The sequence below is a fragment of the Phyllobates terribilis genome, unplaced genomic scaffold, assembly GCF_046119375.1.
Source record: "Phyllobates terribilis strain yellow unplaced genomic scaffold, ASM4611937v1 Scaffold_12__6_contigs__length_324123572, whole genome shotgun sequence".
Classification (NCBI taxonomy): Eukaryota; Metazoa; Chordata; class Amphibia; order Anura; family Dendrobatidae; genus Phyllobates; species Phyllobates terribilis.
The window spans coordinates 19,509,502-19,526,298 of NW_027362772.1; the positions used below are offsets into that span (position 1 = coordinate 19,509,502).

Genomic DNA, 16,797 nt, shown 5'->3' on the forward strand with positions numbered 1-16,797 from the left:
TAACTACTATAATACTGCTCCTATGTACAAGAATATAACTACTCTAATACTGCTAACTATGTACAAGAATATAACTGCTATAATACTGCCCCCTATGTACAAGAATATAACTACTATAATACTGCCCCCTATGTACATGAATATAACTGCTATAATACTGCCCCCTATGTACAAGAATATAAGTACTATAATACTGCTAACTATGTACAAGAATATAACTGCTATAATACTGCCCCCTATGTACAAGAATATAACTACTATAATACTGCCCCTTATCTACATGAATATAACTGCTATAATACTGCCCCTTATGTACATGAATATGACTAATATAATACTGCCCCCTATGTACAAGAATATAAGTACTATAATACTGCCTCTATGTACAAGAATATAACTACTGTAATACTGCTCCTATGTACAAGAATATAACTACTATAATACTGCCCCCTATGTACAAGAATATAACTACTATAATACTGCCCCTATGTACAAGAATATAACTACTATAATACTGCTCCTATGTACAAGAATATAACTACAATAATACTGCTCCTATGTACAAGAATATAACTACTATAATACTGTTCCTATGTACAAGAATATAACTACTATAATACTGCCCCTATGTATAAGAATATAACTACTATAATACTGCCCCTATGTATAAGAATATAACTACTTTAATACTGCCCCCTATGTACAAGACTATAACTGCTATAATACTACCCCCTATATACAAGAATATAACTATTATAATACTGCCCCTATGTACAAGAATATAACTACTATAATACTGCCCCCTATGTACAAGACTATAACTACTATAATACTACCCCCTATATACAAGAATATAAGTATTATAATACTGCCCCTATGTACAAGAATATAACTACTATAATACTGCCCCATGTACAAGAATATAACTACTATAATACTGCCCCTATGTACAAGAATATAACTACTATAATACTGCTCCTATGTACAAGAATATAACTACTATAATACTGCCCCCTATGTACAAGAATATAACTACTATAATACTGCTCCTATGTACAAGAATATAACTACTCTAATACTGCTAACTATGTACAAGAATATAACTGCTATAATACTGCCCCCTATGTACAAGAATATAACTACTATAATACTGCCCCCTATGTACATGAATATAACTGCTATAATACTGCCCCCTATGTACATGAATATGACTAATATAATACTGCCCCCTATGTACAAGAATATAAGTACTATAATACTGCCTCTATGTACAAGAATATAACTACTGTAATACTGCTCCTATGTACAAGAATATAACTACTATAATACTGCCCCCTATGTACAAGAATATAACTACTATAATACTGCCCCTATGTACAAGAATATAACTACTATAATACTGCTCCTATGTACAAGAATATAACTACTATAATACTACTCTCTATGTACAAGAATATAACTACAATAATACTGCTCCTATGTACAAGAATATAACTACAATAATCCTGCCTCCTATGTACAAGAATATAACTACTATAATACTGCTCCTATGTACAAGAATATAACTGCTATAACACTGCTCCTATATACAAGAATATAACTACTATAATACTGCCCCTATGTACAAGAATATAACTACTATAATACTGCTGCTATGTACAAGAATATAACTACTATTATACTGCTCCTATGTACAAGAATATAACTACTATAATAGTGCTCCTATGTACAAGAATATAACTACTATAATACTGCCCCTATGTGCAAGAATATAACTACTATAATACTGCTCCCTATGTACAAGAATATAACTACTATAATACTGCTCCTATGTACAAGAATATAACTACTATAATAGTGCTCCTATGTACAAGAATATAACTACTATAATACTGCCCCTATGTACAAGAATATAACTACTATAATACTGCTCCTATGTACAAGAATATAACTACTATAATAGTGCTCCTATGTACAAGAATATAACTACTATAATACTGTCCCATGTACAAGAGTATAACTACTATAATACTGCCCCTATGTACAAGAGTATAACTACTATAATACTGCCCCTATGTACAAGAATATAGCTACTATAATACTGCACCTATGTACAAGAATATCACTACTATAATACTGCCCCTATGTACAAGAATATAACTACTATAATACTGCCCCTATGTACAAGAATATCACTACTATAATACTGCTCCTATGTACAAGAATATAACTACTATAATACTGCCCCTATGTACAAGAATATAACTACTATAATACTGCTCCTATGTACAAGAATATAACTACTATAATACTGCCCCTATGTACAAGAATATAACTACTATAATACTGGCCCCTATGTACAAGAATATAACCACTATAATACTGGCCCTATGTACAAGAATATCACTACTATAATACTGCTCCTATGTACAAGAATATAACTACTATAATACTGCCCCATGTACAAGAATATAACTACTATAATACTGCCCCATGTACAAGAATATAACTACTATAATACTGCCCCTATGTGCAAGAATATAACTACTATAATACTGCTCCCTATGTACAAGAATATAACTACTATAATACTGCTCCTATGTACAAGAATATAACTACTATAATAGTGCTCCTATGTACAAGAATATAACTACTATAATACTGCCCCTATGTACAAGAATATAACTACTATAATACTGCTCCTATGTACAAGAATATAACTACTATAATAGTGCTCCTATGTACAAGAATATAACTACTATAATACTGTCCCATGTACAAGAGTATAACTACTATAATACTGCCCCTATGTACAAGAGTATAACTACTATAATACTGCCCCTATGTACAAGAATATAGCTACTATAATACTGCACCTATGTACAAGAATATCACTACTATAATACTGCCCCTATGTACAAGAATATAACTACTATAATACTGCCCCTATGTACAAGAATATCACTACTATAATACTGCTCCTATGTACAAGAATATAACTACTATAATACTGCCCCTATGTACAAGAATATAACTACTATAATACTGCTCCTATGTACAAGAATATAACTACTATAATACTGCCCCTATGTACAAGAATATAACTACTATAATACTGTCCCCTATGTACAAGAATATAACTACTATAATACTGCTCCTATGTACAAGAATATAACTACTATAATACTGCCCCATGTACAAGAATATAACTACTATAATACTGCCCCATGTACAAGAATATAACTACTATAATACTGCTCCTATATACAAGAATATAACTACTATAATACTGCTCCCTATGTATAAGAATATAACTACTATAATACTGCCTCCTATGTACAAGAATATAACTACTATAATACTGCCCCCTATGTACAAGAATATAACTACTATAATACTGTTCCTTATGTAATTTGTAGTTGTAGGTGAAGTAATACACTGTAGATGCTTTGTCTTGCTCGGTCACGGTGATTTGACTTGTTTTATTTGGCACAGTTAGTAGAGTTACTTTCTGTGTAGTTACTATGGGTCATTTTGGAAGTTTTTTCCTTGCTGCCTGGAGGAAATATTTGTAGCTTCTACCATTTCCATATCATCAGGCTTCTTGGATGTGTATGCTCTTTGACATATTTTAGATTATTTCCTATCCTTACCTCTTCTTGTCTTTCAGACAACTGATAATGTCTTTTGCACTGGGCTCGACTATTAGGGGGTTTCCTTTGTTACACGGTGTTGAGTTAAAGCTGAATATTGATTTATTCCAACATATTGCACACACAGGAGTAAAAGGAGTTTGGATCAGGCCACTCTGTGAGATTAATAGTGATGTCATTAGTGTGTTACTGGATTGAGTATTGATAACGGGGCATTTTTTCCATGGGCTCGGGAAAAGGAGATTGTGAATACAGTTTGAGAAGCTCAATATGATTTTAATGAAAGGTTTGTAACACATTACATAGTTCTTGTTTCAAGCTGTTCACTCAAGGATTTAATTTTGAATTTTGAATTTTATTACATATAACTTTTCTTTTTGACCCTTGAGTTGTACAAAATATCAACAGTCTTTTATCCATCTAGATCACAATGTTCAACTAAGTTCCCTAATGACCACAGGTGAAACAACAAAGTGGTTACAATTTAGCCATTTACATCAATATATTCATCTAAGCTCCCTAATGACTACAGGTGACACAGCAAATCAGTAGCTTCAATTTAATTATAGCTTATGTATACAGGGTCTATATGTATATAGTAGTTTTTTTATATATATATATATATATATATATATATATATATATATATATATATATATATATACACCTAATTTCACAGGACCCAACAAGCAGCAATAACTGCTCCACTGTAGGCCATCAACAGAACTTAACTAAGTTTCCCTTGACCAGAGGTGACACTGCAAAACTATAAGAAAACTGTACTCCAAGTTATTTATATAGAGGCAGGAAAAACAAGACAACATCAACAATAGCAATGACACCTAAATCTAGGCAATCTACATAATCTAAGTTCCCCAATGACCACAGGCAACACTACAGTACTTTAAAAAAAAAATTTAGAGATACTAATGCACCATGGTATATCCTACTGGTTTCTCCATTGTAGACCATATAAGTCAAATATTATCAACTCACTGGTCTAAATGAAAAGCCATAATGGCTGCACTCTTGACCATCAACTTAAATAATCTCCCCTATGACCAGAGGTGAAACTATTGAGCTATAACAAAAGTACATTTCAGACCATGCGAACAGAGGCTTTATTAAACAGACTCGCAGGACAAACATAATGCAATAACTCCTACGTACAAGGTTATCTAATTAACTTAACTAAGCTCCCCTATAACTACAGGTGACCCTACAGAGCTGTGAAACATAAAGAGTCTAATATTGATCCTATCTGTATTTTAGCTCATGCAAATATAATATCAACTCTCTTGAGTCTAAAAATATCAATTATTTGTGCACTGAATATAATAAACTTCACTAAACTAAGCTCCCTGTGACTACATATGACCATATTAAAACTATAAAGATCTTCATTATGATATCTGTATATTAGACCATTATTGACATAAAAATATTCAACTTACAAGACTGAACAATAAGCAATTAAAATAGGCAGTGTAGATCATCTATGTAACTAAACTAAGCTCCACAATGACCACAGGTGATATTAGAGAGCTGTTGACTTTTATTTAGCATCTTTATATTTGTATTCTAAGCAATATACAAAAAATATTCAATTCATAGGAATCAAAGAATAGCAATAACTACTGAACTCTAGACAAGCAACAAAACTAAGCTCCCCTATAACCACAGGTGTCAATAAAGAATGGTATTTGTATTCTGGGCCATATACATCAAATACTCAAACTCTTTAATCAGTAAATATCAATATTAACTACACTGTGTGTTCTATATGGCAACTACATCACTAAACTACACTACCTATAGCTAGAGGTGATACAGTAAAACATCTAATGATCCTTGTAATAGTATCTGCATTTAAGGTGTTTTACATGAAATTTTCAATCACAATGTAATTAGCAATTACATTGGTTAGTATAGGTCATCTGTGTAACTGAACTAAGCTCTGCTATGACCACAGGTGACAGCAGAGAGGAGTTAATTATAAAGATGCTGAAGAATTCTGTTGCCTGTATTTTAGGCAATATACAAAAAAATTCAACTCAGGACTCAAAATATAGCAATAGCAACTACGCTCTAATTTACATAACTTGACTAAGCTCCCCTATAACTACAGGTAACCCTACAGAGCTGTGAAACATAAAGAGCTAAATATTGATACTATCTGTATTTTAGGTCATGCAAATATAATATCAACTCTATTGAGTCAATACATATCAATTATTTGGGCAGTGTATATCATCTAAATCACTAAACTAAGCTCCCTATGACTACAGGTCACAATGTTAAAACAATAAAGATCCTCATCATGAGGTCTGTATTCTAGGCCTTTAACATAAAAATATTCAACTTACAAGAGTCAACAATTCGCAATGGGCAGTGTAGATAATCTATGTAGCTAAACTAAGCTCCACAATGACCACAGGTGATATTAGAGAGCTGTAGACTTTTATTTAGCATCTTTTTAATTTTAATTTGAATATTTTTTATATATTGCTTATTATACAAAGTCATAGGACTCAAAGAATAGCAATAACTACTGAACACTAGGCAATCTGCATAACTTAACTAAGCTCCCTTATAACTACAGGTGGAAATACAGAATGATATTTGTATTCTGGACCATGTGCATAATATACTCAAACTCCCTTTAGTTAATAAATAACAATAATAACTGCATTATATGCTCTGTATGCCAACTACATCACTAAACTAAGCTCCCTATAACGACAGGTGAAACTGTAAAAAAAAAAATAAAGATCCTTGTCATGATATCTGCATTTTACACCATTTACCTAAAAATATTCATCTCACAAGACTTAACAATTAACAATTACACTGGGCATTGTAGATAATCTATGTAACTAAACTAAGCTCCACTATGACCCCAAATGATATCATAGAGCTGTTAACTCTATTATTTATCATTATATTTGTATTTTAGGCAATATACTAAAATATTCAAATCATAGGACTCAAAGAATAGCAATAGAATAGCACGCCAGCCAATCTACATAACTTAACTAAGCTCCCCTATGACCACAGGTGGCATGTAGTAAAATCTAAAATGAAAAAAGGCTATTTTTTATATTGTCTGTATTTTAGGCCATGTACATGACTCACTTGAGTCTATATACAGCAATATTAATTCCATTGTAACTAATCTACTTCACTAAACTAAGCTCCCCCATGACTGCAGGTTACTCTGTGGAAAAATAAATCATAATAAAGATATAAGTATTCTAGGCCATATACATAATAATAAAATCACAGGACTTAATAAATAGCAATAAGATAATTGAACTGTCTTGTTGTTACCAGTTGAACTATGTAACTAACCTAAGCTCCCCTATGACTAAAGGTGAGACTGTGGAAAGATATATCATAATAAAGATATATGTATTCTAGGCCATATACATAATAATAAAATCACAGGACTTAATAAATAGCAATAAGATAATTGAACTGTCTTGTTGTTACCAGTTGAACTATGTAACTAACCTAAGCTCCCCTATGACTAAAGGTGACACTGTGGAAAAATAGATCATTATAAAGATATAAGTATTCTAGGCCATGTATATAATAATATTAAAATCACAGGACTTAATAAATAGCAATAAGAAGGCTCAACTGGTAACAATAAGATAGTTCAACTCTGTAACTATACTAAGCTCCCCTATGACTGCAGGTGATACTGTGGAAAACAAATCATAATAAAGATATAAGTATTCTAGGCCATGCAGATAATAATATTAAAATCATAGGACTTAATTCAACTATCTTATTGCTATTTATTATGTAACTAAACTAAGCTCCCCTATGACCACAGGTGACATTGAGAAGATGTAAAAAAAAAAGAACCCGTTATTAAACCTCAGGAAGATTAAGACATTGAACCCTAACTATTATAATCAATGGGCTTTCTGTGAAATGCATGGATATGCTTGTACATGTAGATCTTTATGTGGCTGCTTTTGACTTTGGCTCATAAATGAGGATTTTAAACTAAGTACCCCAAGGGAATGAAATCCTAGTCTCGTATTAAAGAGTTTTCTTCCAAGCTTGAGCTCCTATTACCTCCTGCAGGGAAGACAATACCTACCTGGTAGATATCTGGAGGCCATTTTGCTCTTACCTTGGGCAATACAGCGGAATCTAGGGTTGAGAAGCTTCTGACTGGTCTCTAACTTTCTTCTTACTCTGACCACATAAAAGTTAGACCTCCCACGTGGCCTTTTATGGTGCCACCATACACCTCACCTAAGGATTGTCCCATAGATCTGTATAGTGTCAGGTATATTTGGCATTGGAAGAAAGAGATGCCAACATAAGGGAAGAGTCCATATAGTCTCCAGGAATATAGGATCTTGAATAGTTGCTAAGTGACTGACCAGACGAGGAAAGAAGCCTTGCAGAAGTCAGAGACAATTAGTTAGGTGATGCCGCTGCCGCGGGTAAAGCGATTTCTTTTTATAGGTCGTCAGTTTGGTTCAGTGCCTTCATTACTGCTGAATACATTAAAACATCTGCACAGCCTGGCACCCTGAGTGGCACCGGGAGGGGCGGCGGGCATCCTTTTATTCTTGGAGAACAGATCAGGGAAGCTCAGGAGATCCTATGTCTGGAGTCCCCGAGTGGAGCCACGGGGAAAACCTTAGCAGCTGGCTGCCCCATTATTCATTCCAAGCCAATCCATAGGTCTTCCCGAAAGCTCATCCCAGGACACCATTTCGGGCAAGGAACCAAATTTTAATTTTTATTATTATTACATACTACTAACCAGTTATATAAAAGTAAAAAAAAGTGCATGCATCATCTAGGAGGGGTGCACAATTTGCTCTGCTAGTCTAACCTCTAGAGGACCACCGGTGGCCATTCATATCAGTGCATGCCCAAAGTAAGCTGTGTAATTCTCAAAGATTCCTGGGGAGAGCAATTACACCATAGTGTCACCTCCAGGGGGGCACCAGTAGCAAGCCCAACTAGTCTTAGGAGCACCATCTACAGTCCATACTCATTGATACCCCCCAAAAAAAGTTCTTGCACCCTTTTTGGAGCAATACATCTGATTAAACCCAATTCTGGATCTCCATTGATGATTTTACAGAATTCTACACTGGGAATGACTGTAGGGGGGTTAGCACTCATTTTGGGTCACTTCAAATATTTTGGGACCACCTGCACAATTTTGTGCCAATTAGGTAACATTTTCGAAAAGTATTAGCACAATCATCATGTTCTTCACCCCCATCATCCTAATCATTGCGGTTGCCCCCATTAGGACTGGGCTCCTACAACCCAACCCCTTCCCCTCCTCCGTTCCCCATTCATCCTCCTCACTTTCTCCAAGTCTCCTCCAGCAGCTCCTGCCCATTCTTAAATCTTAATGCAGCTCAGCCCCAATCTGTCACTCTGCGGATAATCTCAGACGCCCAATGTGTGCCCCATGCCCCTCGCTCTGTCCCTGTGTGACTCCTCAAGTGCGATCCTAAAGACTGCGGAGAACTTTCAATGAACCCACCCTTCATGACCCCAATCCCTGCATATTGCACCCTCTAAACCTTCTGCATGGTCAGTAACCCCCCAGAATTGACCCTGTCCCCCTCCTGTGAGCCCCCCTGATTCATTATTAACCCCATGTGCTCCAGCTTGCAGCAGCAGATAGGAAGAGCTGGGACACTGCAATGCACCTGCAGTAAGGATGGAGGAGGAACATACTGCAGAGAAGACGGTCCTCCCTGCAGAATATGGACCCCAGACCTGAAGACGTGCCATGCGGACCAGACATCACCCAAAACTAAACCCTATAACTCTTTACATGCCTTATAAAGGGGTTTGCACCCAGCAGCATGCACCAGGGTGTATTAACCCCTTAGACACCAAATCTCTATAACACCTGCACACACATTCCCCCCCCCCCCTTCTTTTCCTACCTGTTCCGCTTCTTTCGGTTGGGGTGGCCATACTGCAGTGCCGGAGGGAGTGACCCTAATTTGCCTATTCTTGTATTGGGGTGCAGAGTTCGGTGCCAATCTATGGGGTGCTATGTCCTATATGGTGTGTGCATGGGTGATGGCAGGAGTCAGAGCATGTAGCAGAGCCCAGTGTGTGCAGTGGATGTAGTGTAGGATCTGCCTGCTCGTATAGAGTGGAGCACTGCAGACCTGAAGTCACACAGCTGGCTAAGGTGGGGAGAAGAGGAGGGGGTCCTTACATTTATCCCTCTCTCCCAGGGGGCTCTGTCTCTCTACCAATCACTGCAAGTCTAAACCGCCATTGGCCCCTGGATTGGAGAGATGCTCGGGATGGCTGCAGCTGATTTAGTGCTGAGAGTGCGGAGGAGATGCGGGAAAATAAACTGACCCCATCCCAGGAACAGCGCCCCCAACAGACCACAGAATGGTCACACCTAATACATTGCTATAAGAATGGCTTGTACCAAATGACATACTTAGCTTTGCTACATTAAAGGGGAAGTCTATCTTTTGGAATTCATTTTTTTTGTAATCAGGTTTCATTTTGCAACATTTGCCTTCTTTAGCCTCTAGCTGCAAACTGGGTTAACTGAGAATCTGTCAGTGAGCTCATTCTTGACGGTCCAATGGGAGAATTTCTAACTCTCTTATCTGTCTTTGTCTGAGCTCCTCTCAGCTGATTTATCACATCAAATTTAAATGTGCAGAGAAACAAGGCGCCCGGAAATGCCAAATGGTGCAAAATTGGTAATGAAACCGAATTCCAAAAATGATTTTACAAATAAAAAATGTCCCCAGAGTTGGAAAACCTCATTAACATATATAGTGCATGGAAGATCTATCTAACCCTCACGGCTCAGTTATGCCTCACACCTTGGCTCTGCTACATAGTCGTCCTATACCGAATGAACTCTGCTGCATGAGCTGCACCCGACCAACTGGGATCCCTACATTGACACGTGCTCTGCAACACCTGAAAAGCCATTAGTTTTGCTGACTCCTCACAGCTCTGCTCCACGGGACACACGAGAGCCTCACCTCAGCTCTGCTGCTCTGACAAACTCAGCTCTGCTACGCTGCTTTTAGTTGTGTTTAGTCGCATCCAATATACTTGGCTCTGCTGCACCTGACACACTCAGCTCCATGTTCATTTTGGCTCTGCTACACCGAGACTCATCTCTGCTGTAGCATATTCAGCTCTGCTGAATCCATCTATGTCTAAAGTGCTGCCCCTGACAAGCTTGGAAACATGAATAAATCATGCTCTGCAACACATGACTTGGCCATATCATCCCTGCTGCATCTGACACACTGGACTCCACCTCATTTGACATTCGGTCCTCCTAAATTAACAAAGTGGGCTCTGCTGCACCTGAGCCCTCGCCACATGTCCTCATATGACCCATCCTGCTGCTCCATCCATTGGCATCTCCTCAGTCCTCCAAATCCAGACTGTACAGCCGCATCCATGCCCCTGGTCCAGCCCTTTAAAGCATCTTTGCACCAACCCCCTGTCTGCATCTCCCCTCCCCCATTACATTGCTGCATGATGAACCAACCCACAGCTCCATGTTCACATCTCCCAAATCTATAACCAATTCTGCACATCCCATAAATCCCCTGTTAGCCATGCCATCCATTCAGAGAAAGCTGGAGATTTAGCCATTTCTGAGTATATTCTCCTTTAAGGAACACTGATCAGAAAAGTGATACATTGTATTCTATCAAGCCCCGCCCCCAGACTGAGCAGAATACAATGTATCCCTCTTCTCCAGAGTGTTCCTTTAAGTTCATTCCTCCACTTCTGCTATTAACTACTTATGTTCCTGGCCGCTTTACCTTCAGACTTGCCCAATCTCCTGTTCCTCGGCTTCTCCTGTGATTCTTAGAATGTAATAAAATATAAATTAAGTTGTATCGACAAAATGGTTCAGGATCATAAGTGAAAAAAAATGACTCTGGTTATAGTGTGTAGGAGGCGAGATTTATTCTCTGGGTTTTCCTCCCCACATTTATCTCATGTGTCTCTGAATACACAGATTAGATACATTTATGTGTTTCTTCTATGTATTTGTGTGTTTTGTATCTGTATGTGTACATACAGTGGGGAAAATAAGTATTTGATCCACGGCCGATTTTGCAGTTTTTCCCCACCTACAAAGAATGGAGAGGTCTGTAATTATTATCGTAGGTCACTTCACCTGTGAGAGACAGAATCTAAATTGTATGATTTTTACATAATTAAATTGCATTTTATTGCATGAAATTAGTATTTGATCACCGACCAACCAGCAAGAATTCTGCCTCTCACAGACCTGATAGTTTTTAAGAAGCTCTCCTACTCTGCACTCATTACTTGTATTAATTGTACCTGATTGAACTCATTACCAGTATAAAAGACACCTGTCCACAAACTCCATCACACTCCAGCCTCTCCACCATGGCCAAAACCAAAGAGTTGTCTAAGGACACCAGGGACAAAATTGTAGACCTGCACAAGACTGGGATGGGCTACAGGACAATAGGCAAGCAGCTTGGTGAGAAGGCAACAACTGTTGGCACAATTATTAGAAAATGGAAGAAACACAAGATGACGGTCAATCTTCCTCTGTCTGGGGCTCCATGCAAGATCTCACCTCGTGGGGTAAGGATGATTCTGAGAAAGGTCCGCAATCAGCCCAGAACTACATGGGAGAATCTGGTCAATGACCTGAAGAGAGCTGGGACAACAGTCTCACACATTAACAGTAACACAGTACGCCATCATGGATTAAAATCCTGCAGGGCACACAAGGTCCCCCTGCTCACTCCAGCACATGTCCAGGCCCCTTCGAAGTTCACCAATGACCATCTGGATGATCCAGAGGAGGCATGGGAGAAGGTCATGTGGTCAGATGAGACCAAAATAGAACTTTTTGGTGTCAACTCCACTCGCCGTTTTTGGAGGAAGATGAAGGATGAGTACAACCCCAAGAACACCATCCCAACCGTGAAGCATACTGGGGAAACATCATACTTTGGGGGTGTTTTTCTGCAAAGGGGGTAGGACAACTGCACCGTATTGAAGGGAGGATGGATGGGGTCATGTATCGCGAGATTTTGGCCAACAACCTCCTTCCCTCAGTAAGAGCATTGAAGATGGGTCAATGATCCAAAACAAACAGCCAGGGCAACTAAGGAGTGGCTCTGTAAGAATCATTTCAAGGTCCTGGAGTGGCCAAGTCAGTCTCCAGACCTGAACCCAAAAGAAAATCTTTGAAGGGAGCTGAAACTCAAAGTTGCCCAGCGACAGCCCCGAAACCTGAAAGATCTGGGGAAGATCTGTATGGAGGAGGGTGCCAAAATCCCTGCTGCAGTGTGTGCAAACCTGGTCAAGAACTACAGGTAACGTCTGACCTCTGTAACTGTAACAAAGGTTTCTGGACCAAATATTAAGTTCTGTTTTTCTATTGTATCAAATACTTATTTCATGCAATAAAATGCTAATTAATTATGTAAAAATCATACAATATGATTTTCTGGATTTTCTTTTTAGATTCTGTCTCTCACAGGTGAAGTGACCTACGATAAAAATTAGAGACCTCTCCATTCTTTGTAGGTGGGAAAACTTGCAAAATTGGCCGTGTATCAAATACTTATTTTCCCCACTGTACAACAATGTGCCAAAGTTTAAGGCTGGTGTGTAAAAGATGTTGCAAAGTAAGAAGCTTCCAAAAATAGAAGTGCTAGTTTATTTTCATCAATTAACAAAATGAAAAAGTGAATGAACAATAGAAAAATCTGAATCAGTAATTGGAGACCGGCTTTTATCTTCAAATCCGCATCAGTTCTTCTTGTAGGTAGTTACACAAAGTCAGGGATTGTGTAGGATTATAGTCAGGTGTATGAGTAACCAATTATGTGAAATATTCAACGGTAACAGAAGCATATAGATCCCTGGAGGCCGGAGAGCGGCACAATAATGAGGGTCTGCAGGAGCCGTGATGCACGATGGAGGGTTCGGCAAGTTTTGTGGCTTCATTTCAGCAATTGGAGTTGGGGATTTGGTCAGGATTAATGGTGTCCTCAATGCTGATAAATCCAGGAGACACTTAACTATGATGTAATATCATCAGGAGGCATGTGATTGGCTCCAAATTTATTCTGTAGCCGGACAATGACCCCCAACATCCAGCCAATGTCATTAATAACGGGGAGTCCAAGATGTGATGATCCAGCCCCACAGTGCCCTGATCTCACATCATCCCGTCTATCTTGGATCACATGAAGAGACAGAAGGATCTGAACAATCCTCATACACAGAAGATCTGGGATCAGTAAACTAATAGCAGTATCCACCAAAATCAAATATTTATTTTATTTATTCATCGAGCCATGGCGACTTAATGGATCAACGCTCTGTAGGAAGATCGATCTTGTGCAAGTCTAGATAGGTCCACCAGGGTCTTCTCCACCATTATCTTGATTGTATTAATCCATCAGGTTGCTGGTCTGTCCCTTCGTCTTCTTCCTTCTGACCATGATGTCCTTCTCGAGTGATTGCTCTTTTCGTATGATGTGTCCAAAGTAGGCAAGTAGTAGCTTCGTGTTCCTTGCTTCGAGTGACGTCTTCCTTGATTTATTCCTAGATTGTTTGTTCTTCTTGCCCTTCATGGTATTGATAACGTCCTTCTCCAGCACCACATTTCGAAGGCGTTGATTCTTCTCCTGTCTTGTTACTTTATCGTCCAGGTTTTGCATCCATATGTTACTACAGAGAAGACCAGACTATGAACGAGCCGTGTCTTTGTCATCAGTGACATGTTCCTCAACTTGAAGCCCTTGACCAGTGACTTCATTGTTGATTTGCCCATAGTTATTCTCCTACTTTCTCCCAGTGTCGTCACTCCATCTTGAGTAGGTTGAAGTCCTTTACAACTTCCAGTTCGTCACCGTCCATCTCAAATGTGTCCTGGTCGTACCTTTGTCTTCTTTGTGTTGAGTAGGAGTCCGATTCTCCAGCTTTCCATCTTGACACTCCGCAATAAGTCCTTCGTTCCATCTAGTCTTGTTGCCATCAATGTTGTATCTTCAAGATTGTTGATGACTCGTTTAGCACTTTCGATTCCTTCTTCTTTTTTGACAAGTCCAGCCTTCCTGAAAATAGCTTCTTCATATAGATTGAAGAGAAATATATTTCTTTAAAAAAGTCCCCCATTGTGGCTCCTATACAGAACATGGAACGTGCCATAGAATAGTAATATTCCCCTTTGCTCCCCATACAGCATTAATGGCCCTTCCCAGTGGCACTTATACAGTAGTAACGCAGACCCTTTTCTGCCCCCGTACAGTAGCATCATCCATCTTGTATGGCCCGATACAGATGTATCATTTCCCATTGCGGCCTCTACATACTGATAATACCATCACAGTGGTCCTTATATCCTCATAATGCCCCCATATAGTAATAATACCCTACAGTGGTCTTCTTCACAACAGTTAAGAAAAAACTACTATCTCGGCTTCTGTGACCCCCAAAAAATTCCAGACTAGGTCACAATCATACTCTCTTGTATTTGTGTATATGTGTGTAAATGTACAATGTATACAATTTAAATATTCTTAAAAATATACAGTATATTAATTTATAATCAAACGTGGTTTTTTTTTTGCCCGGCACTCACTAGTTCTTCTCATGAGCAGCGGTGTGACGATCTCCAGGTGATCAGATCAGTGGGGAAGTTTCCATTGTTTGCATAAAAAGTCTACAGGAAACTATAAGTAATAATATAAATATTTATGTTTTAGTGAAACAGTCCTGTTCGCTCATCTCCTTCTCATCGGCTGCCGGGCTTCTGATGTGTCCATGTCCTGCTCCACTGTAATTGGATTAATAGAACAAGAAATATTCGATGATATCTGACAATGATTAACATAAATCTTCACATCCAGATTAAAAAGCCAAAAAACATCAGCAGAATGTACTGACCCTGAAGATGAAGGATCAGGAAACAGGAGGTTTATTGTTTACATTCAGCTCTGAAAATATACCCTAATCTCCTCCAAGAGATGGAGTGAAGGAGTGAAAGAGGTCTGTGTGTCAAATGGTCAAAATCCACACAGGTTTTAATAAATTCTTCTCTCCATCACATTAAATTGCATGTATTATTACATCCTGTATTATACTCCAGAGCTGCACTCACTATTCTGCTGGTGCAGTCACTGTGTACATACATTACATTACTGATCCTGAGTTACATCCTGTATTATACTCCAGAGCTGCACTCACTATTCTGCTGGTGCAGTCACTGTGTACATACATTACATTACTGATCGTGAGTTACATCCTGTATTATACTCCAGAGCTGCACTCACTATTCTGCTGGTGCAGTCACTGTGTACATACATTACATTACTGATCGTGAGTTACATCCTGTATTATACTCCAGAGCTGCACTCACTATTCTGCTGGTGCAGTCACTGTGTACATACATTACATTACTGATCGTGAGTTACATCCAGTATTATACTCCAGAGCTGCACTCACTATTCTGCTGGTGCAGTCACTGTGTACATACATTACATTACTGATCCTGAGTTACATCCTGTATTATACCCCAGAGCTGCACTCACTATTCTGATGGTGCAGTCACTGTGTATATACATTACATTACTGATCCTGTACTGATCCTGAGTTACATCCTGTATTATATTCCAGAGCTGCACTCACTATTCTGCTGGTGGAGTCACTGTGTACATACATTACATTACTGATCCTGAGTTACATCCTGAATTATACTCCAGAGCTGCACTCACTATTCTGCTGGTGCAGTCACTGTGTACATACATTACATTACTGATCCTGAGTTACCGCCTGTATTATACTCCAGAGCTGCACTCACTATTCTGCTGGTGCAGTCACTGTGTACATACATTACATTACTGATCCTGTGTTACATCCTGTATTATACTCCAGAGCTGCACTCACTATTCTGCTGGTGCAGTCACTGTGTACATACATTACATTACTGATCCTGAGTTACATCCTGTATTATACCCCAGAGCTGCGCTCACTATTCTGATGGTGCAGTCACTGTATACATACATTACATTACTGATCCTGAGTTACATCATGTATTATACTCCAGAGCTGCACTCACTATTCTGCTGGTGCAGTC

The 16,797-nt window shown here is 38.4% G+C and overlaps 1 protein-coding gene across 1 annotated transcript in view; it reads right to left on the reverse strand.

The window, feature by feature from the left end:
- LOC141171939 (sodium/potassium-transporting ATPase subunit gamma-like) overlaps window positions 1–10,019 on the reverse strand; it is a 31,596-nt gene extending 21,577 nt beyond the window's left edge. Inside the window, exon 1 of the mRNA XM_073655652.1 lies at window positions 9,599–10,019. Coding sequence (XP_073511753.1) covers window positions 9,599–9,629 — 31 coding nt within the window. The 5' untranslated portion in view covers window positions 9,630–10,019. The remainder of the gene's footprint in view (window positions 1–9,598) is intronic.
- Between the last annotated feature and the right edge of the window lie 6,778 nt (window positions 10,020–16,797).